This window comes from Theobroma cacao, chromosome 3 (genome assembly GCF_000208745.1).
Source record: "Theobroma cacao cultivar B97-61/B2 chromosome 3, Criollo_cocoa_genome_V2, whole genome shotgun sequence".
Lineage (NCBI taxonomy): Eukaryota > Viridiplantae > Streptophyta > Magnoliopsida > Malvales > Malvaceae > Theobroma > Theobroma cacao.
This window is the reverse complement of record NC_030852.1, coordinates 34,304,842-34,329,087: the sequence shown is the minus strand read 5'-3', so window position 1 is coordinate 34,329,087 and position 24,246 is coordinate 34,304,842. Positions and strand designations below refer to the sequence as shown.

Sequence of the window (24,246 nt, the reverse complement as noted above, 5' to 3'; positions counted from 1 at the left end):
CACTAGAAATGGGATCTTGGGTGATGGTCATGTCAAAGCTAGAGGAATTGTTGTTTCTTTTTGAATGATGTTCCTTTTTTTTTCCTTTTCCTTTCTCACTCTTCTGTTTATCTCTATCATGAATACTACTAGTACTGTATCTCTTTCCTTGAGTGAAGTGATTTTTATGCCCCTTTTCTTTGCTATATAGAGAATCAGAATCGTAGTTACTACTTTGCTTTGTACTCTCTTATTAGTATTTCTTTTGCCGGACGATGCATCGGCCTTATGCTTATAACAGATCGTGAAAATATTATAAACTCAATGATTTTCAAGCAAAAATCTTATCAAACCCACTCATACCAGAACATTGATACAAACCAAAGAACATTAGTTTAGCTGCAAATACCATGCCAATCTGGAAAGTATGAAAAATGTTAGAACATCCAAATATGCTTCCCCTTTCATTGCTGATGCTCCTGTTTGTTATTAAATTTCTTAAATTTGTGCCTTTCAAGGCTTGAAAGTTGAACCATGTATGAGCAGGGCAGGGGTCCATGCTTTTTGACTTTGTCGATGGAGAAAGCTTGTCTTACTGTTGCATTGCTATGAGAGGTGGCTTTTCTTTCCATTCTCTAGCCAATGCAGCAACAGTCCAATAGTTTGTAAATTTGTAAATAACCAATGACTTCCTTCCTCTACATGGCGTGAGATTCATCATCTAAGCTACAAGGGGAATGTCCCTAAAAAAGCAGTCAAAGGCTAGAGCCCCTAGGTCTTGGCAAGGCTGGAAAATCAGACAAATTTTTTATTGCAGTGTGGAAGAATCCACCGATTCTCTTTCTGTCAAAACTCAAAAGGTCATTGTCTGTGGGGTCTCTTACCAACTTCCAGATGGGACAACTACCATTTCATGCCTCAGAAAAGCGTTCTTGCAGCCAATTTGAGCCTCGGGAAACCATCACAACTTGCTGTGAGCCAACACAAGTAGATTTGAGAGGAAAACTTCCTTTGAAAAGTTGGCGATCTGACATGTTCTGCTGTGCTTTCATGCCAAGTTGAATGTCATTCACCACTAGGGAAACACAGTTTCATCAAATAGTACGGGCTAATGGAAGTTCCACACTTTCATGCTTTAAATCCTAATCTTGGTCGTCAAGAGGGTTTCCAGGGACAGTAGCTTTTAATTGTTCATAGCATGCAGCACACATTCACATTCATGCTTGAGAGTGATACCATCTATGCAGATTCTCTTAATTAAATAATCAAGACATGAAACGATTGCCAACAACATTATATTTCCTCCAACGCCACTGAACGATGTATGGACTAGGACCTTCTTTTCTTCTTTCTTCTCTTTTCCTTTTTCTCTTGTGGACTGGGGAGGATGAGAGTGAAATGACATATTCGATGGCTAGGTTTCCTCTTGGGGTACTTAGGTTGTAAGGAAAACTTTATAGTACATGTTTTCACATTTGAAGGTGGATCGAATTTGATACCCCTTTTACAAATGTCATTATCCTCACTTCAGCAAATACCATAGTTTGGGGCATCTACATATATATCTTCCCATCTTTATAAAACTCCTAGACATTATGCTTTTAGCATAATTTTGGTTTTATGAATATTGCTTTTTCTTCTTTTTTTTTTTTTTTATAAATTTATGCATATTGGTTATTTTGTTGGAAGATAGACATAATGCTTATACATCTACCGCCGAAATGGGTGATAATCCTGAATCATACCTTACGTAAAGAATAATTATGATCTCTTTTGATAGCTTTCATCCCTGTCTTTTTCTGGTCTACCGGTGTTTCCATCAAGACAACCCTCTCAACTTTTCCAAATACACACACATGTGCGTATATATATTTATTTCAAAGGCAAAAATGCCTCCAATCATACAAAATTTATAAATGTTGAGATACAATATAACAAGCGGCATACGAGCCTCGTTCATACGAACAGGTACCTCTTACACAGAAATAAGTACAGTTATGTACTCCCAAGCTCCCAAGCAATGTGTTCATTCGGTAAAGTCACTAGCAATTTTATCGCAGTCTTGAACAAATCACCTGCTCTTCCTTCTGCTTCTTGTAACATCATAGACGGTATGAAACAATCACCATTCTGCATGGTTTTGCTTTCTTCTCAACCATAGCGTCTCTTGAACAAATAATGCCGCTTGGATGGATCCTTGGGCTTACTTTTAATCTGGCCCTGCCCAGGATACTTGTGCTTTCCAGTGCTGCAAAGGAAAGAAAATATATTTGTATACAGTTTAACAAGCAAAATAGATAAACTTGGATTGTTAAACGGCAATTACAGTGAGTTAAAGAGACTATAGATATAGGGCTTGCTCATAGTCATCCTACACAGCAGCCAGCTATAGAACTATAGCATGTGCACGAAAATGATGAGAAACTATGAATTAGTTTGATAATCAGAAAATAACTTCTTGGAAGAAAACATTGTTTGAATATCACCGTATTAGCATTATATTTATAATTTACCAAATACCAGATAATTCAGACAATAACTTCTAGAAATCATTTTCTTGGTTACTAAACAGACCCTATATTTATTTATTTATTTTTTTGAAAGGCCAAACCCTATATTTATACCTGTATTCCATGTAAACCATTCCATTTGCGCCTGACATTGCACTCATGGATCCCGTAGAGCGACGAGCTTTATGAAGCGCTATATCATCTGCATCTTCTTCTAACTGCTCTAAACCAACTGCATCGTCACCAGCGGTCAAAACCTGATGCATAAAACCTGTCAGTGACTATAGCTTGAAAAATCTTAAAAGTGTAGAAGTGAGGCAAAATAAGCACCTTCCCTAGAAGGGCCAATTGCTCATCAAGATGGTAGTAACTCAAATCAGCACCAGCATCAGGTGGAGGCAAGCTTGTTATCACCTGTCAGAAGTATCTGTCAAAATCCAGTTATGCTAAAATATTTGCTCGAGAAATTTGCCAATGCACCAGGTTAACCCCTTTTATGCAACAAAGAAAGTAAGCCACTTTCCACAGTAGCACAAACACAATTTTGTATTGCCATAAAAGAAGAAGTATTAAGCACCTACAAATTACATACCTTAAAGCTGTAACCTTGATCAATTAGAAACTGCTGCCTTTTAGTTGAGTAGTACATTTCCTGCAAAGAGTACCAGTCAAACATTTATTTTACTGAAAGAAAACCATCATTAATGTAATGCTTAAGAATAGTCGATGGCTTTGTAAGGAAAATAGATACAGACCTTCCTCCAAAAAAAGAAAATAAATAGAAAGAAAACAGATACATACTTGTGTATCTGTAGAAACAAGGGAATAGAAAAATGCATTGTATTCCTCTTTACCACCTGCCATCCTATCTTCAAGTTTACCCTGTTGACCCAAATAAAAACTTCAAATTTATGCATGTTGCATTGATGAACTGATTCATTGCCAACATATCCTGCCAACAAGAAAATAAAAGATGTGACTTTTAGAGGCAGGATAGAAACTGTAAGACTAACCTTTGCCCTAAGAATACGTCCCAATCGCTGGGCTTCTTGACGTCTTGAACCAGCATGTGATGAAATCTGAATGATCACATTTGCCTCAGGAATATCTATTGAATTATCACCCACCTTTACATAGAAAAACCAAAAAACATACCATTTTCAGGGAATGTAAACAAAAGAATCCACTTTGGAAACAAAACAGAGACTCAGAATCGTCCGTTCCTTACTAGAAGTAATTGAAACCATGACAATGAGACTTTAGAACGCTAGTAAAAAACCAATGAATTTTCTCTCATCAACTTAAAGAAAATGTTGACTATAATAAATTATTATGCCCACCTGCATTTAAAGATGTTGGAAACACATGCAAAGGAGAAAGAAAAACTAGAACTTGGTTTTTTCATGGGTGCAAAGTTCATTCATAACACTCAAAATTGTACAGGCACAGACAATAACATTATCTAGGCCCACTTGCAATACTTAAAGTAAAAGGCAATGTGCTAAATACCTTTGAGAGGAAAATAGTGTTCACATCACGACTAGTTTTGAATGCCTGGAGAATTTTTGTCCTCTCGAGATGGCTGCACACACAAGGGCAGGTTGTCACTCACCACAGAAAAACACCACAGACACACACACACACACACAACTTCAATAAGCAATTGATCTTCATAAACAACCTGGTAGCACCATAGATCATTGGCTTTCGCAGTTTCATTGCATACTCGGTGAGTGCAAAAAGATTGTCAGCAAAGACAATTATCTTATCACCACGCTCACGTTCATGGAACCTTATGAGAAACTCACATGCCCTGAACTTATTAGGATTCATCACATAAAGTGCCTGAAACGCAACAGGTAACTATTTGATGAGTAACGAAAGGAAGATATTTACAAACTTAAGAACCCTATATAGGAATAATATGGGCAACGTTTTACCCCCTTGAAAGGCGGTAAGCCAGTTTTCTAATCAAAAGAAAAAACAATGCAAGCAAATTAATCAAATTAATATATTGAAGTTCCAAATAAGTGCTACCACAATAACTGCAAAACTCAATAAGAACCAATAAAGTGAAAATGACAGGTTCACATTTGTAATTCAATAAAAGTGAATAATATAGTTAACTGAACCTGTTTCTTCTTGGAATTTTCTTTCTTCAAATATTCAGCAAAAAATTCCTTTGTCATTGGGCACCATACTTCAGCGCACTGAACATTTGCTATAAATCCTCCTTTTACTAGATCCAGCCAGTTTGCTTCATACAATTTGGGACCAATAAGGAAGTTCAGATCTGTAATTCTTTCATCCTCTCTCACAAGTGTGGCTGCAGAATAGGTTTATACATAGTCACAAGTCAGAGGCAGCTGAGTGCTAAATATGCATCCAAACAAAAAAATGAGGAAGTACCAGTAAGCCCCAGTTTGCAGTGGGATTTGGTAAGACTGATGACTTTCCTAAACATGTGAGCAGGGACGACATGCACCTGCACAGATGAGAATGCTTTCTCTGTCAATGGATATAAAGTTGATAAAGATCCTTCTAGGTACAGAAATAATGACAATTAGCAAGTACCTCATCCATAAGCAACAGTCCCCATTCTCTGTTTCTTATCTCTTCAATGATCTTTTCAGATTCTTCAGACCGTTTTCCACCAAAGGCTACCATGTTATATGTTGTCACAACCACTCCAGCATTGCCACGGAATCTTTCTTTGCTGTCAGATGTAAAACGACAAATTTGATCATCCCGTATGGTTGACCAGAGCTTAAATTGAAAGGCCCACTGATCCACTGAAACTGCATTTGTTGCTAAACAAAGGCAACTCTTCTTTATTCGGCTAGCTGCAGAAACACCAACTAGAGACTTTCCAGCGCCACAAGGTAGCACAATAATGCCAGATCTGGCTCTACCTGCGATATCAATGATCACATTGAAAGTTCAAGTGAAGTTGTCTGAAGTCTAGTACTTAACTTGAAGCCAATTCAATTATTTTGCTTCATCTTTGTTCAAAATGTAACAACAAAAAGAAGTTGTAGAATGTCCACAATTTTCTGAAATAGAGTGCTAAAAGTTCTCCAGCAACCCAGAAGTCATCTTCTCATAGATTTTAAGTGACAAAGCAACAAATTAGAAAATTGTAATTTAAGAAGGGTATATAATTCTATCATTGTAGAAGTAAAGGTGCCATCAATAGAACCAAAACAGAATTTGAGAATATTAAGCACACTAGCAATTACTTGAACAAATTATAATGTACACAATCTCACCATTTCCAAACATTTTGCTAAGACTCTTTTCCTGATATGGCCGTGGCTGTGCATGAGGCTTCAGTTCCATGTCAAGGTCTGGGTTCACCTACAAAGTCAAAGGATCAATAAGAAAAACTCCCAGATAATATTTGGAGGTGGACAATGTGAACTCAATGGCCACCATTCAATAAAAAAGGCACTTTATTATTAGTGTCAAGACAATGGTAAATGTTACTCACCGTATCATTTCTGAAATCATACTCCTCTAACATTGGATAGTTTAAAGCATTTGGCAAGCATCGTTGCTTTACATTTTCAACCTGTCGACAAAATACATGGTAAAATACCTTTATGTAGCACAGCCTGATATCATAAAGATCCAGTGGAGAATTGGAATCCACTTCAGCAGTAATAATTTTCATCAAACTATAATCTAGTATCTTCTAAATAAAAGAGTCCATCTAATGATATTCATTTCAACATCAGTGATTTAGTTCTTCAATGAGATATCACAAGGTATGAATTTACAAACCAAAAGATGGGTAAACAGAATTCAGACATCAACATAGAGGTTGGGTATAAAAATGAAGGAAAATAAGCATCCTCTTGGCATGCTCTGCCTGAAATGTTTAAGTTCTAAATTAGTTGAAAGCTTAACATGCTAACTATTGTACACTCAACAAAATCAAGCAACATAAACTTGTCAAATGAAGTAAAACAAATATTTGAAAATCAAATACCTGAGCAGGGTCAATTTCAAATGCATGGGTTTCTTTTTCTTCAGTAGCAGCTGCCAACTCTGCTTCATTTAGCAGTCCATCATGACCAGTTCCAATTTCACCCGCAGCTTTGCTGATTGTAAATCCATCACTTCCATGTGCACTCTAAGAGCACCAAATATGGATTGGTTGAAGACAGAATCCAGAAGTGGAAAAAACATAAAGGGAGAAGGAAACATCTCCTTAGAAAGGAAAAAAGAAATGACAGCTCTACAAAAAAACCATCTATAAGAAAATATGACAACCAAAGAATCAAGGAAGTTAACAAATAAAATATCATAGAAGTTCATGAGGAGGCTATAATAAACCAAATCTGCCTCAAGAAAGTGGTCCAAATGGACCCAGTTGTGTCTCAATCATTCTTCAAAAGGTTTGTACCGAATCATTATTCACAGAGATAGCCTAGGCACAAGTAGCTTGAGACCTTTAAAGGGGCAAACAACAGTAAGAAATGGCGCAGAAACTGATTTGCATGAGAAGGAAACGGTTACACCAAAAGCTTGACAAGCTTAGCTTACACAAGGAAATTATGACATTCGGAAAGGGCAGAATAACCACTAAAAGAAGGCTAAGCTAATGTCTCAAATGCACTTAGCAAATTAGATAAACAAACTCAATTGGCATTATGTAACAAACCTCAGAAGCAATCCTTGCTCGAGCTATAACGTCATCTTGGAGCAGTTTCTTCAGTACCTGCAAGGATCAAAATCACCAAACAATGAATAACAAAGACCCCATAAATTCCATAAGATTATAAATTACCAAAAAACACCATAAGAAAAACCAACTTGCCTCTGGAAATGGGGATTCGATAAAGTAACGATTTTTCTTAAGCACAAGCTTCACTTTGCCATAATTAGCAGTAGAAGCATGTATGAAATCAATCATTTCTTTAGGAAGCTTAGTCTTGGACAACTTGTTCAATACAGAAATAATAGTTTCAGTTTCCAACCCCACAGACACCGCAGCATACAAGGAATGCGGTGTTAGATTATACTCGTGCATTGACTCTGGCCTACATAAATTGAAAATTCACATCCATAAACATATAAAAGTACATACAATAAGCACACAACAAAATTTAAAATCACATTTCGTTTATGGAGTCAATACCTGCAAACGGGTTCAGCTATGGCAATGAGAAAATCATAAGCTTGTTTGTATAAAGGGGAAAAAGTTTCCAAAAATATACGCCCATCAGCACAAGCCCATAATGGGCGATTCGCGTGATCCGGTTTTAGTTCTAATTTGCTAAAATCTCTCTTCTTTCCTTCGTTTTCACCTTCAAATTATTCATAAAACATCACTAAAAAATTCAGCCCAAAGACAATTCAAATATATTAGAAGCAAAAAGATCAAAGAAATGGGTACCATCACGAGAGGCGTCATCGCCTTCATCAGGATAAAACGAATATTCATCTTCAACAGTTGAGCTCCTGTGATCATCCTGCAAAATAAATAAATAAACAATGATTGCTTTTGTAGGGAAAAAGAAATAAATCCCATAAATTTTGTACAAAAATATAGACGATTTGGATGACCTTGGCAGCAAATTTAAGCTTCTTGGTAGGTCGACCCTTTTCACCTGAGCATCATTAAAATGTTAAAACTCATACAAAATCTAAAAAAAAAAAAAAGGAAAAGAAAGAAAGACAAAGAAGAAAACAAAAAGAAGAGGATCGAAACAGAAAACTCCACGGAATTTTGTTTTGTTTTATTACCATGTCCCATGTTTGCTTTATCTGCGTTAGGAGAAAACGTTTCTTTTTCTGTTTTAGTCTTTCAGAGATCTAAATGTTCTATTTCCCATTTTTCCCTTTCCTTGCACTTCGCTTGCCTGAAAAGAACTACAGCTAATCTGATTCTGAAGGGACCTCAGAAACGCCGAATCTCCATTTATAGACCAACCGCCTCGACTATTGTTTGTGGGGTCCAGGAATGACGTCCAAAGCGCTGCGTTTTAAATTGGGTCTTTTGTTAACGTTGGTCCATTAGGGTTTGGATTTCTTGGCCCAGTATGGGCCCAAAGGCAGCATAGTTAGTCGGTTACTTTAAAAAGAATAAAGGATCAGACTGCTTGTCTATTATTTTGGGCCTCAAAAACTCAATATACAGCTGCGAAAGGGTTCTAATGTCGGTCTTTCTAGTTTGGTTAAGAAGGCCCAAATACACTTTGGACCTAAAGGCCTATTAATTGGCCCAATAACCAGTCCGGCTTTAAAAAATTACAGTGTTTAATGAGCTTCCATTTCTCGTCTTTGAAAAATCATCGATCCGGTCTCCTCTGTCTGTCTCTCTCTCTCTCTCTCTCTCTCTCTCTCTGGCAGTTGTTCGCCATTGTTTCAGCTTACTTTTTTCTTCTTCGTCGACCCCAATCGGCAACAACAGGAAGAAAAAATCTTTGAGGGGTAAAAAATGAGCGGTCACGATTCGAAGTACTTCTCGACGACGAAGAAGGGAGAAATCCCTGAACTCAAGGAGGAGCTCAATTCTCAGTATAAGGTACTTACTTATCAATCCATCCACATCTTTTTTGTCGATTCATTTCTTGATCTGCTGTTATTCGTTAGGTTTCGATTTGACGCCTTTATAGCGGATTAGTTCATGTTTTCCGTTAGATCTATCGGTTTTAATCTTCGATTTGTTATTTGAAGTTGTTAATTGGCTGAATTATGTCTTAGTTAACTAAGTTTAGGTTTTTTGTGGATCAATTGCTGTTTATGGGATATAGCTGGAAATGGAAAGAGAGACTCAGTTATCTTGATTAGGATTAATGATACTTGATTCGAGTATTGGATTATGGTTTGCCTTTTATCTGGTTTTTATTGGGATAGATTTATATTTATGTGTGTCAAAACTGATTTTTTGACTGTAATACATTTTCAATTCTTTTGATTTTGCTGTAGTTAAATGAGTATTGTGAAGAAGTTTGAGGTTTAAGCTAGTTTAAATCCTTGTAGTTCCTAGCATGTCAGAGAACTGGAAACTGTGCCCATTGGAATTTGAGTGCATATTTTAGCATCTCTATTTCTCGCTTTACGGGATTGTATTCATGCCTTGCTCTCTTGTTATGAAGGATAAAAGAAAAGATGCTGTGAAGAAGGTTATTGCTGCAATGACAGTTGGGAAGGATGTGTCATCGCTGTTCACAGACGTAGTGAATTGCATGCAAACAGAGAATTTGGAGCTGAAAAAGCTTGTTTATTTGTATCTTATAAATTATGCGAAAAGCCAGCCTGACCTTGCTATTCTTGCAGTAAACACATTTGTAAAGGTATGCAATTTATTAAGCCCTCTATCTTTACAATTTATCATGGCTTAAAAGAAAGAGTGGTTTTTTTCCCCCATTTTGCATGGATGTTGCTATTGCCATGAAATGAAAATGTAAAATCAGAAAATATATGTTGACTAAGATAGTGGCTTATTTTTATGCTAAGGCTGCATATTCTCAACCTCAAACCTTTTAGGAATGTAGTGAAGGATTCCTCAAAGTTAGAAAGTGATTGTGAACTATTTGTGTGAAATGGATTTATTTTACTGGGAAAAGAAAGTTTGATATCATTCTAGTGTTAAAATAACAGTGCTAGTAATGTGCCTATCACAGCATTTCTCTTCTGATGCAAGTACATGTACTTGTGCTTTTAGCATTCTCTTCTTATACAAGATGTCTCTTCGGACATGAACGCATTGGGCTTTTACAAATTTGTTGCACATATATTTGTGGCTAACGATTTCTTTATTATTGAAAAGAAGAGGTTCAAAAGTTGGCACTTCTAAGATACTGTCATCTTGTCTTCCTCAAAGGATATAAAGCCATAAAAGGGAGTTAGGATGACATGTTATGTTCTGTCTGGAGTCATGTTTGTGTTAAGGGTTTTCTAACGATGCTTTATGAACTTCTAATGAGCTTTTGTTTTATGAGTATTTGTGCAGGATTCTCAGGATCCAAATCCTCTCATTCGTGCTTTGGCTGTTCGAACTATGGGGTGCATTCGTGTTGATAAGATCACAGAATATCTTTGTGATCCCCTTCAGAGGTGCCTCAAGGTTTGTTCCTGTTATAGTATTTTGTTCTAAGTTTTAGTTTCCAACATCATAAACTTGCTTTATGCAAGTCACTTCAGTTATTTATGTATTTCTCTTGTGATGTATAATATGTTAACAGGATGATGATCCGTATGTCCGCAAGACAGCTGCCATATGTGTTGCTAAACTTTATGACATAAATGCTGAGTTAGTTGAGGATAGGGGTTTTCTGGAATCTCTCAAGGATTTGATATCTGACAACAATCCAATGGTTGTAGCTAATGCTGTGGCAGCTCTTGCTGAGATCCAAGAGAATAGTACTAGACCAATCTTTGAAATCACCAGTCACACACTATCAAAGCTCCTCACTGCTCTTAATGAATGCACAGAGTAAGTTAAGAGGTTTGAAAAGTATTGCCTTGCCCCTCACTTTCATTAATTTGATAATTTAAAATGATTACCTACAATCAGGGCATCGCAATGTGGTTGAGCTGTCTCTTTAATTGATTGACAAAGCAGATATCAATAGAACTTTTGGCATTATATATTCTTAGACATTATGATTTCTTCTAAGAAATTTGTATGTACTTAGAGTGGTTTTTGAGATGGATTTGTTGCTTATATATAATTTTCCAACAAGAGAGCTTGAGCAAGTCACTAATCTAGTGGCTGTTTTTATTGAGTTTTGGTTGGAGAACCTTGTGCATTGCTCATCTCATTTTGGTAATGGTGCATGTTAGGTGGGGTCAAGTTTTTATACTTGATGCTCTCTCTAGATATAAGGCAGCTGATGCTCGTGAAGCAGAAAATATAGTGGAGAGAGTTACGCCACGACTTCAACATGCAAATTGTGCTGTTGTACTTTCAGCTGTTAAGGTGACTTTTGTTTCCCATTTGTTCATTTGCTTCAGCATCATTGTTGTCTTTTACCAATCTACTTAAGAACATTTCATAATTTTGTGCCTTCTCCTGTTTCTTATTGCCTTCCAGATGATCCTTCAACAAATGGAACTTATCACTAGCACTGATGTTGTTCGAAATCTTTGCAAAAAGATGGCTCCTCCTCTTGTGACTTTACTCTCTGCAGAACCTGAGATACAATACGTTGCATTGCGGAATATAAACCTTATAGTACAAAGGCGGCCTACGATTCTTGCCCATGAAATCAAGGTAGATTGATATGGAATAAAACATGTGCATGCTTGCCCACACACATGTATTCACTCTTTTGCATGACAGCTTGATTTAGATGCTTCAGTGTCAGTGTTGTAGGCATGAGTATGTGCTTATCAAACACCTGTTCTTGCTAGGTGTTCTTCTGCAAGTACAATGATCCAATTTATGTGAAGATGGAAAAGTTAGAAATCATGATAAAGCTTGCCTCTGACCGAAATATAGACCAGGTACCTAAATTTTAGTGCAATGGACTTATATTGATAGTCATTTTCTCCTGCATTTAAGATGTATTAATGTTGAGATAAAGTCATAATGTGGATACCTTTGTAGGTTTTATTGGAGTTTAAAGAATATGCCACAGAAGTAGATGTAGATTTTGTCAGAAAGGCTGTTCGTGCCATCGGTCGCTGTGCTATCAAGTTAGAGAGAGCAGCTGAACGGTGCATCAGTGTTCTGCTTGAGTTGATCAAGATTAAAGTAAACTATGTTGTTCAAGAGGCTATAATAGTTATCAAAGATATCTTTAGAAGATACCCTAACACGTATGTCCATTTTTCTACTTGTGTGTTGCAATATAATTCAAATATAAAAATCATGTCATTACATTTCTTAATAGTAATAGTAACCACTTGTTTGCTCCTTGAAAGCCCTGCTGATGATTTCCTTCTAACCTTCACAGGTATGAATCCATCATTGCCACCCTGTGTGAGAGCTTGGACACTCTAGATGAGCCAGAAGCTAAGGTATCTTTGTGTGACAAGTTCCAATGTTTTCTGTTACTACTGTTAAATTATTTTTTCTTTGCTCATATTTGGCGTCTTCTTGCCTCCTCTCTGCTAAGGCATCAATGATATGGATAATTGGAGAATATGCGGAAAGAATTGACAATGCTGATGAGCTCCTTGAAAGCTTCTTGGAGAGTTTCCCTGAAGAGCCTCCCCAGGTTCAACTGCAACTGCTAACTGCAACAGTCAAACTTTTTCTCAAGAAGCCAACTGAAGGCCCACAGCAGATGATTCAGGTCTTGCATTAGCATTATTCATGCATACTTTCATTTAGTTGTCTGTTCTGGCTTTATCAAGTTTGCAGTTGCAAGGAAATCACGATTGGTTGATTACATGTTATTGTTTAAACCATAAACTTTTTGTCTGATTTTTCTCTATGCAATTACCTATTAAGAAAACAGGCCTAGAGGGATGCAATCTCTATCATTTTCATAGGAAACAAACAAACATAGTATCAAACTTTTCCCACTGAAGACTAAGTACCTTTTTCTGAAAAAGGAGAATGTAATTAGATGGCAAATAATACTGAGTTTATGCCTTCCTTTGCCTTATCTGGTTATACAAGTGGTGTTAACTGCTGATTTTTGATGTAATTTATGAAACATTTGAATGTCGAAAGAAATATTTGTATTAAAGTGTATAGGTGTTTTTGGCCATACATCAATCCATGTTGTAGCTAATAGAGATTGATTTTTCAGGGGAAAAATTATAGTTCTTTTACAGCTTGTGTATCCCTTCTGCCAATGCAATTTCCTAGTTGTCTGAATGAAAATTGCACAATTATTATCATTCTTGTGGTTGCCATACTTTTAGTAACATCTTTCACTGCTTATACTCAGCTACATGTGTATTATCTCGAGACACTCACCCCCAGCTAATTCTTATTATGTGGGTTTTGTTTATAGGTTGTACTGAATAATGCTACGGTGGAGACTGACAATCCTGATTTACGGGACCGTGCATACATTTATTGGCGCCTTCTATCAACTGATCCTGAGGTATGATATCACTCTAATTAATTGCTGTTCATTATTCTATGAATTTAATCTCCAAAATCTAAGGAATCAATTTTCACTATGAAGACACCCTTTAGATCTAATTTCCTTTTCTTACCTGTATGGGGAAGGGCTAGATAAGTATTTTGCTTTAAGCACCTTCATCTGCCTTTCGGAGGACTACTTTTAAGTAAGCCATACTCTATGATTAAGCTTGGATTAGAATACCTTTCGTCATGTCTACATGATTAGCTATGTGAAAAAGATTTAAGAATTTTTATATTCCTCTCTGGTGGTCTTCTCTGTGAATCCTGCCAGTCCCAATCTTCAGGGTAAAGGGGATTGCAATGGATAGCCATTTTTGAACACAGGTGTCATTGCTGACATAAATGTCTCATTTAGAGGTACATCTATGACCATATACAGTAAGTTATTCCGTTGTTGAGCCTTTCTATTTTTCTTCTCAGGCAGCTAAGGATGTCGTATTAGCTGAGAAACCCGTGATCAGTGATGATTCAAACCAACTGGATCCATCTCTTCTTGATGAGCTTCTTGCCAATATTGCTACGCTGTCTTCTGTGTACCACAAACCTCCAGACACTTTTGTAACCCGTGTGAAACCTGCAACTCAGAGAACTGAAGATGATGAATACCCTGATGGAAATGAAACAGGGTATGCTGAATCACCTGCTAATGCTGCTGATGGTGGTGCATCACCGCCAACTAGTTCAAGTAGTGTCCCATATGGTGCAGCTAGGCAGCCAGCTCCAGCCCCAGATGCTCCTGCACCTGTGGCTCCGGTGCCCGATTTGTTAGGTGATCTGATTGGCCTTGATAATAATGCAATTGTCCCTGCTGATCAGCATGCCACATCTTCTGGGTAAGTGTGCAGGAATACATGAATTGTCTTGTTAGGTTTTTTAGTTGAAAGTCTCATTTTAGCTATCAGAATATTTTGCTACGAATGTGATAAAATTTGTTTGAAATATTTAAGTTTTTAACACTAAACTAAGTTTTTAGTTTTTTTTGCAGAATTCTTATGTTATTAGAGTTATGCATGTAGCTTATATATGCATACATGCCTATATGTTGCACTTATTGTATTTTTTGACCTTGGTGCAGCCCGCCTTTACCTATTTTACTACCAGCATCAACTGGACAGGGTTTGCAAATCAGTGCACAGTTAGCTCGACAAGATGGTCAAATATTTTACAGTTTACAGTTTGAGAATAACTCACAGATCACACTTGATGGATTCATGATTCAGTTTAACAAGAATTCATTTGGTCTGGCAGCTGCTGGATCTCTTCAGGTAATTATGACTTGTGTGGTCTTTAGTTAGTTTGTTATTACATTATTGGGGTTTAATAGATACTGTCTATTAGGTTCCCCCATTGGCACCGGGAGCATCAACAAGGACATTGCTGCCTATGGTATTATTCCAGAATATGTCTGCTGGTCCTCCTAGCTCTCTTCTACAGGTTGCTGTGAAAAACAATCAGCAGCCGGTCTGGTACTTCAATGATAAAATCTTGTTGCATGTGTTCTTTACTGATGATGGGAGAATGGAGCGAACTAGTTTTCTAGAGGTAAGAAGTTTGTTCCACATTCTTTTGGTTTCTTGTGGTACAAAGTTGTCAAAGCCCTACAGCATGAAAGATTATCACTGCTGAAACATCTTTCACCGGCACCTTTTGGAGCATGGCTGACCATCTGTCATATTTGTGGCACTTGAAAGAGGTTCTTTTTTCCAGTTTTTCGATGACATTGATTGTAGCAATTAAAATTTAATGTTTTCTTCCCGTTGCAGACATGGAGGTCACTACCCGATTCAAACGAGGTCCTAAAGGAATTTCCAGGCATTATGGTGAGCAGTGCTGAAGCGACCCTTGACCGACTAGCTGCAACAAACATGTTCTTTATAGCGAAGCGTAAACATGCCAACCAGGATGTATTCTACTTCTCTGCCAAGATCCCTCGAGGTATACCTTTCTTGATTGAACTTACAACAGTAATTGGAAACCCTGGTGTCAAGTGCGCAATCAAGACTCCAAATCCTGAGATGGCACCACTATTTTTTGAAGCCATTGAGACTCTCCTGAAGGCTTGATTCTTTTGTCTCTGTTATTTTGAAATATAAATTTTGTCGGTGTATGTAAAATTCATCTCAGCAACCCAAGCTTATGGATATACATAATATTCTTGTTAATCTCCCTCTTTTGCCCTTTCTCTCTTAGTTACAAAAAGGACAGGGAGACCAAAAGAAAACTATCCATGCATATCTATGTCTGCTGCTTGTATTCTTCACACTTTAGTTTTTTCTTCTTTTCTTTTATGTGGCCCGTCTATTTATTGCAAGTGTTTTCCTTCTTTTTTTTTTTTTTCTCTTAGTGTGATAATTACATGATTTGACTATTTGACGGTTCAAACTATTTGTACAATTAATTGTTCAATCTTCATTTTCATTTTTTGAAAAAAGACTTGAACGTATTATTAACTGTAAAATTGATAAGACGATATTGAAAATTATTCTTTGTCGCCATTTTGATCTTTGTTTTTACATGGTTAATTGTTTATTATTGTTATTATCATCATCATCATCATCAAACAAGATAGACGAGTGGAGTAATCAAATAATATTAATAAATGCAAATGAGCACTTATTTATTGTAATAATTTGGTGGCATGTCATGATTACTTTATTATTAATTATTGCTATTTTAAGAACTAGATTCTCACTCATCCATTCATTACATTCAGTCATGTGGGTGGTAAGAATAATAAACAAAATATATGTTTAACCTTTGATCATTCGTCTAAAATGGCACAAAGAAAAAGGGTTCGTGGAACTGTAAGAAGATACTTTTCTTTTGGTGTTTTTGTTTCGGAACGTATACATTAAGGTGGGTTTTTTTTTTTTCTCTTTTTTTTTAAATTTTGAACTTATATGAAGAATTGAACTGCAAGCCATTAATATATATTTTTCCATTTTTACCGGAGATTTGGGAATAATGGTTACTAAAGAATTGATATATTAATTTTATTTTTGGCTTAAATAGTTAAAAGATATCTGTGAACTATATTTTTTTTTAATTAAGTCTGTCAATATCTATTGTATCTAAACGAAGCTCTTAAATTTTTATTAAAAAAAAAATACCACATCGCCTGTCATGATGCCATATCTTCAAGCCACATGAAGAGAAAATATTAATTGATATTAGGTTCGAGGATGGTTAATCTTTAATTGAAATTAAAGATTCATTCGAGTACAAATCAAAATATAATGACTCATTTAAAGTTTATAGTTACATTGGTAAAATTAATAAAAAAAAAATTTAGTAAAAAAAATACTAATATCACCTTCTAAGTTCTATATTTTGATGACTTCACCTCAATGGAATTGGATTCACGAATAGTGATAGGACACGTTCCTTGGTCTCACCATCTTCAACCCCATAGCCATCATGGTGCTGGTACATGAATTGAGCAGTCCTTGCGAGGTTCACAGCAATCTGAATAAATGGTCGAGGAAAACGAGAGCCAACAATTTGCTCTTCGTTCATCCTTCTCCATGTTGCATCAATCAAATTCCATATGTGTCGTCGAGCTTCTTCTTCCGAAACTCCAGTTTCGTGCATATAACATTGAATTGATTTAGGAACATCACCTCGTTTTAATTCATCTTAATGCAAACAAATTCACGATAAACAAAATAATAAAATTAATATCTATAAATGATAATCATATATCTTGATTACGAAATAAAAAAAATGAATAAATTATGTACCGATGATGTTGCAAGATCATTAACAAGTCGAAAAATTATAGACGAACAGTAGATTATGTTGGAGTATTCTTCGAAGGATTCGAAGCACTCATTTGTCTCTAAATTTGTTAACACATAAGCATGTGATAGGATTACAGGAGCTGTAACTGAAATCCACGCATTATCAATGTACTCCCGCAGGGTAGGTGTATATCCACTGTAATACCACTTTGCCTCCAGTAAAAATGATTTACACATGTCTGCCCACTGATGAGCAACATTTATGATGAAAACATGACATAATTAATTGAAATCTGTGAAGTAAAAGAAATGAAAAACAAATAATGGAACAAAACTTAGATGATAAGAGGTGCATTGTACCGCTTTCGTCAGGAAAGGAATGGTGTCAAATCCTTTATCCTTAAGAACGTCAAAAGCCATTTCGTTTACGAAATTGTAAAGAGCAAGGAAACATATCTGCATATATTCTGGAAGCAGCTGCATTGCATTGGTATCCCATCTGAAATTACGTAGACATTAAACCAACGTTTTGCCATATTAGTACCAGTAATAATCAATCAAAGACCAGTGCCAACCTGTCAACAGCTTCAGTGAAGAGCTCTAACTCATCCAAGGTACCATGCACATCATAAACATCATCTATAGTTGCTATGAATGTATTAATCTTTGTCTCAGTTCTTCTAAAATACCCAAACTGAGGATCAGATGCCTCGCCCACAGTCCATAAAAAGTTCTCCATCGACCTGTCTCTGGCAAAGGTTAACTTTTTGCCTATTCCTAAATCCCTCCACCACCTGCCCACGTAATTAGGAAGGAAAAAATCATGATCGGCAAAATTAAGGGAATTTAAACATTCATGCACTTACTTCGAAGCATATTTTAGATCATCCTGGTGCGCAGCTTGCACCATATTGAAATCCAACTTAGCAAGCTCCAAAAGAATGGGATTTCTGTCCTCTCGTCCCTCATACACATCTATGAAAAACCTGGCTTCGAACCTGGGCATCCTCCAATGCAGCGGAAGTTCCAAAGCATGCTCCACAAGTAAGGAAAGGTATGGATCTTTGTTCTGCTTCAGATATTCCTTGAGACGTTTAGCTGCGAAATCTCTTGCCTTCTCCAACATGCTTTCACCCTCTACCAAATGGTATGAAGCTTCATACAAGTTAAGCAGCCCTTTGCAATCCTCACAAAGACTTGCCTTAAAGTTCCCCTTCTCGTCCGTGAAAGTAGAGAAAACCTCTGCATGCAACACAACATTTTAATTTTAAAAGAATTTTTATTCTATACAAATTGAATTGCCAAGTCTTTTTTTACCTTGAGTTACTTTATAGCCGTGCTGCCTTAGGAGCCTAAATTCAATTGCTGTAGCATATAAGTTATCTTTCTTCCATGCAACATCGATGTGATCAGCACTTACACTATCCAAAATTGTCTTGATTTCATTTTCAAAGTGATAAGATAATCCAAGTCTTTGCAAGGTATCGATTAGCTCAAGTTGCTCCAAAGGATTGATCTCTTTGTCAAGCATCATTCTCACTTCTCCTACTAGTTTATTTGCTCGTTCATAACATGATTTCCCCTACATGGAAAGCAACTCTGTTAGCTTGGTGACAGGCACAAATTTCAATTTTCATAATCTTATTAACATTTTAAATATGTATTACAATAAAACAATCATGTATATACATAACACACACACATATATATATATATACATACCAAATATTCACTCTTAAGCGATTGAATATAATTATCTTTCCAAATCGAAAGATGATAATCGGCAGATCTTCTATCTATTTTTTGATCAAAACCTTGAGCCGTGGCAACAAATTTTCTCGCTTGGACAACAATGGATCTCTTGACGTTTGATTTATTCGAGATGCTGTGGCAATGTGTCGTGATGAAATTGCAGCTGGGAGCCGGAGCAAGGAGAGGAAATGACATGATGGAAGCTTCAATTTTCCAATACAAAATACTGTGTTGGTGAATCACTGGAGATGTGATAACCTCTACAATATATATACACAACTACATGGGTATATATAATACAAGGTATTTCTCATTTTTCATGCATCTTTTCAAGTTGAAAAAAAAAATATTATGCACCAAAATAAATAAAAAAAAAACCTCAAAATAAATGTTCTTCCTAAAAAATAAAGAAATTTCATTCAAATCATGAATCACGTGAACTACATAAAACGTGGGGAAGAGACCCTACTCTCACTCTTCGACAATGAACCCCACAACCCATCTAGCTAGGTTATGAGCCGAGTGAGTCAATATCTGGAGTTTTTTGGTCACATGTTTCTGATGGACCTTGATGCTCTCCACGCTCTGTTTAGTGTTAGGTTTGTGCTCCACGCTCTGTTTAGTGTTAGGTTTGTGCTCCACCCTTGTACGGTAGACAATACTTCTGGGATGTCTTCTTTATTTGTTTTTAGGTGCAGGAGTAGAATTATAACAATTTTGTGAATGTACAGTTTTTGACCCATGCCAAATTAACCCTTGCTGTCAAATAAAATCTTCTACCAAATAAGTAAAAGATTTGATATGGCGTAATGGTAATGGTAGAATAAAATTATACTTTTCAAAAGAAATTAATAAGATTATTATATTCAGATTTTTTTTAAGATTGTTTTATTGGATCCACATCTCTTATTCTTAAAAGTGATTTTAGTGTTTTTGTCTTTAACTTAGAAAAATGAAATTATAAGCGCAGAAAGAATCGAGCGCGTCTCTCTCCTCCATTACGGCATGTCCTGACAACCAATCCTCCTCAAAAACTGTCGCATCAACTTTTAACTTTTGAAAGCAAGAGTGGGAGGATTCATCAAATTGAATTCTACCAACCTCCTCCACCGCATTCTGCACGCAAAACTCCTGCTACAACGCTGCAGAGCCATGGCAGTGGTAGCTTTCATTTCGATATTAAAAGATATGAATTTCGTCTGCATCTGTTACGATCTCGAATGCATCTCTCCGCCACCCAGCAACATCACATCTCGTACGAGGTAGCCATCCCCCTTTTGTTATCATTGTTTTACATCAACGACGTAACTCCATGTTCTGCTTTAAAGTATCGGTAAGATACCATACGTGCCTTATTCGTTCTCTTTGACAATCAACCTAGCTAAATTACGAGCCAGGTGTTAGCAGTTCACTACAATTTGATGAGTTCTTCTATTTCAAATGAAAGAGATGGTTTTGTTTGGAACAAAGAATCCTATGCGACCCTTTTGTCTTCTCCCAAAGATCCAATGACTTTATTACTTTATTATAATTTTAAAGAAATTTCTTCTCCTTCAATCTTTATTATTACTTTCCCCTGCATACAGTTTAACTTACAATATAAAAACCAGGGCTTCTCAATTTTTTAGACCTTAATATAAAGCAAAATATGTCAAAATAATTATCTCAAATATGCCCTTTTCTTACTTCTCCAGTCACATTTCTCCTTAGTGGAAATCAACTCTGCTAGCTTGGTGACATGCACAAATTTCAATATTCATAATCTTTTTTATATTTTAACTACATATAATAAAAAATCATGTATATTTAAATATACACACATCAAAATATTCACTTTTAAATGATTAGATATAATTATCTTCATAAATTTAACTTGAAAAACATTAATAAATCTCTAGATATTTGATCTATTCCAGATGCCTTCGCTATGTATTGTTATGAAATTGCAGCTAGGGACTGAAGCTGTGAGAGGAAAACACACGATGCAAGCTTCAATTTTTGAATACAAAACATTGAGTTGGTGTATCACTTGAAATGTGATAATCTCTACAACATATATGTACCACTACATGAGTACATATAATACATGGTATTTTTCATTTTTTGCATGGATTTTTTTAAACTTGAAACAAAAATATTATGCACCAAAAATTAAAAAACAAAGTCAAAAAAGGATTGGAGATTAACTTCCTTTTCTCGTACAAAATGTGTGCTAAGGGAGAATTTCTTAGTCATTAACCCAATTAATAATAATTAAGTCTACTTTTGTGATACCCTATATCCTACATTAGATATGAATATAATTGTTAAGTTTTATATAACAATACAAATTCATCACTATTAATAACTTGAATTTAAGCTTTTGAAAGTCACGTAATTTAAACTCAAAAAGTTGTTAATCCAGTAATTAGACTTGAGTCATTATAACTTTAGTCTTTATCTTCTATATATGTAATTTAAATTCATGTGTATTTTTGTAATTAGCAAAAACTCAAATCTTTGCATCAATCTTGGATTTCCGTCCTTTTTCATTTTTCATTAATATTCCTCCCTTTTTCTATTGCTTGTATTAAACTTGTTCGTTTGCCAGAAAAGTGGAACCATGCATCAAAAGCTCAGAAGTTGTGAAATTCCTTTTCTACTTTTTTTTTTCTTCTTCTTATTAATTTTCTAGCCTTTCTCCCCTCCAAAATCTGTCATAAATTTCAATTCTAATTAGTTAATGCTTTCTTGTCATTGTCAATGCCACAAATGCGAAATGTTTTAAGCCAAAAATAAAGTTGTCAATGGACTTTAACGTTAATTCTCAATTGTCACGAACACAAACGCACGTTTAAGTCACAAAAATCATTGCTCTCATTTAAGGGAAAATGTGACTTGACAGAAACAGGTTCAGAGCTCCTACAATGAACCTCACACTCCACCTAGCTAAGTCATGAGTCAAGTTCACTAAAATTTTAGGATATTTTCCTACCGCATATGAAAGTGATGGTTTTGTTTGGAACTCGGAATCTGATGGAAGCCTTTTGTCTTCTCCCAAATGTCCAATGACTTCATTATTTTATTGTAATTTTAAAGAAATTTCTTCCCCTGCAATCTTTGTGGCTACTTTCCACTGGACACAGTCCTCCCAACAACTTTTGCAGAAACAGCTTTACATGATTGACTATCACTGTAACAAATTTCACACATTTTAAAAATGAGTTATTAAAAATATTTTTAATAATATATTTTTATATTTTGTAAAATATTTTTATAGATATAAGTTTATTATATAAATTTTCAGATGTGTTACGAATAAAATATAATTATAGAAATTACGTACACTAATAAATATTGTACTTTTTTATATTACTACTAAATATAAAAAAAATAAAACATAAAATAGTAAAACTAAAAGTTTAAATAATTGTATTTTTTAAGATTTTACTATACAAAAAATATATAACTTAAAGAAGTATAATTAAAACTCAATTTTTTTATAGTGTATGAAACTTAAACTTTCTATGTAAACATTTCTTGAAAAGTAAAAAATATCCTTAACACATAAAACAATTTCTTTGAAATTAAGTTTTTGTAATAAGATTATTATATTAATAAAAGTTTTGCAATAAAATTATATATAGGACCGGCCTTTGGGTAAAGCCACCCAAGTAAGGGCTTTAGGCCCCGATTTTGGGAAGACTTTATAATTTTATAATATAATTTATTATATTAAAAATATATAAAAATTAAAAAATATATAAAAATAAAAAATAATTAATAAAATGACATATTTTTCCACTTTCTTAATTATGTGTATAATAAATTTCAATATTCTATCACTTTCTAATTTTTGAAATATTATATTATTTCCAATCAACTAATAGTCATATATATTTAATCATCTCCAACGACTATTTTTTTCTCAATTGTTTCTCCTATTTCCAATCAACATATTTAATGATTTCTAACAATTACTTTTTCTCTTATATATAAAACCAATTATTTTGTTTTCAATATATAATATCTACTTTTGAATTCTTCTTTTCTCATTTGCTCTTTTTTCCTTCTTCTTTTAACTTCAATTTTTCTCTAAAAAATATACAAAAAGTCTATTATGTTATTATCTTCATAGAGCCGTGAACCTTGTTTACGGTTTGCAATAAGCATTTAATAATTAGGTAATATTGTTATAATATTTACAAACTTTTTTACTTTAATTTTAATTTATATTATATTGTTATATTACCTTTACTTTATATGATAATTGATTTATTTGAATTAAAAATTTTGATTGTTGATTTTGTATTAGCCATTTAAAAAATATAAAAATTTTACATTTCAAAAAGTTAGAAAAATAAAATTTAATAATTTTTTTAATTTCAATAAAAGAAGGTCTCATTGAATATTTTGTTTTAGGCCTTTGAACTTTTTGAGCCGCCCTTAATATACACAAAAAAAAAAGTGAGATTATTATAATTCTATGTATGATTCTTAAAAAAAGGAAAAAATGTCAATTGATATTGTTGGCAATGTTAAATAATTTTCTTAAAAAATTGATATTTTTAATTTATGAGCAAACAACGTTATTTAAATTTTAAATATAGTTTTAAAGAGAAATATTATTAAGAAAGTGAAATGTTATATAAAATTATAAATGGTTAACAAAGATTTAAAAAAAGGAATATAAAAAAAAAAAAGACAAATCGACGTAACTATAACCTAATTCAAATTTTCAAAAAAAAATCCAACTTAAAAAAATCAAAATGAAAAATCTCAACACTCAAACAAACAAAAGCACAACTCCATATTTAAAAGGATTAAGTGTCACCCATACATGCTTTTGAATTTAGAATTCAATACTGGATTAATTAACGTGTTTCCTTGAATAATAAAAGATAATTATTCAAAAAAAATTCTCCTAACAATGGAAAATTTACACAAGTTTTAATTTTACAGCTTGTATTCTGGCCTTTAGCTAAACTTGTAACAAGAGTTTTCTGTATTACCTGATTTGCATAGATAAGCCCAAGCCCAAGAGTTCAAGAACATGGCTCCACTTACAACATGAAGCAGTACTGTGAGGAAACAACGTCATTTGGATAGACATTGTTCCTGCTGTATCATCAGGCAGCACCAACCCAGGCACCGAAGGATGGAAATTGACAGATTCATGGATTTCACGATTGGTAATATCGAAAGATGTCCATTAACTGCTGTTTTC

General features: G+C 34.8%; 3 protein-coding genes across 3 annotated transcripts; 1 reads left to right on the top strand and 2 right to left on the bottom strand.

Annotated features, from left to right (window-relative positions):
* On the bottom strand, positions 1,818–8,397 carry LOC18606560 (DNA repair helicase XPB1). Its single transcript, XM_007040239.2, has 20 exons — positions 8,241–8,397; positions 8,061–8,104; positions 7,891–7,966; positions 7,633–7,801; positions 7,312–7,534; positions 7,156–7,212; positions 6,481–6,624; positions 5,980–6,060; positions 5,759–5,846; positions 5,064–5,401; positions 4,899–4,974; positions 4,622–4,815; positions 4,171–4,334; positions 3,999–4,071; positions 3,503–3,616; positions 3,291–3,371; positions 3,082–3,141; positions 2,820–2,903; positions 2,604–2,746; positions 1,818–2,227 (listed from the first exon to the last, which is right to left on the bottom strand). The coding sequence occupies exons 1-20, from the start codon at positions 8,248–8,250 to the stop codon at positions 2,131–2,133; spliced, it is 2,316 nt and encodes a 771-aa protein (XP_007040301.1). The 5' UTR covers positions 8,251–8,397; the 3' UTR covers positions 1,818–2,130.
* On the top strand, positions 8,793–15,872 carry LOC18606559 (beta-adaptin-like protein B). Its single transcript, XM_007040236.2, has 15 exons — positions 8,793–9,021; positions 9,596–9,793; positions 10,453–10,566; positions 10,685–10,935; positions 11,286–11,421; positions 11,536–11,715; positions 11,856–11,948; positions 12,052–12,263; positions 12,401–12,464; positions 12,563–12,742; positions 13,412–13,504; positions 13,969–14,381; positions 14,624–14,813; positions 14,887–15,090; positions 15,312–15,872. Exons 1-15 carry the CDS (start codon positions 8,935–8,937, stop codon positions 15,609–15,611), a joined length of 2,715 nt encoding a protein of 904 aa, XP_007040298.2. The 5' UTR covers positions 8,793–8,934; the 3' UTR covers positions 15,612–15,872.
* On the bottom strand, positions 16,696–19,279 carry LOC18606558 (terpene synthase 10). The gene is made up of 7 exons (XM_018116964.1): positions 19,011–19,279; positions 18,606–18,870; positions 18,155–18,530; positions 17,864–18,082; positions 17,649–17,787; positions 17,289–17,534; positions 16,696–17,184 (listed from the first exon to the last, which is right to left on the bottom strand). The coding sequence occupies exons 1-7, from the start codon at positions 19,233–19,235 to the stop codon at positions 16,888–16,890; spliced, it is 1,767 nt and encodes a 588-aa protein (XP_017972453.1). The 5' UTR covers positions 19,236–19,279; the 3' UTR covers positions 16,696–16,887.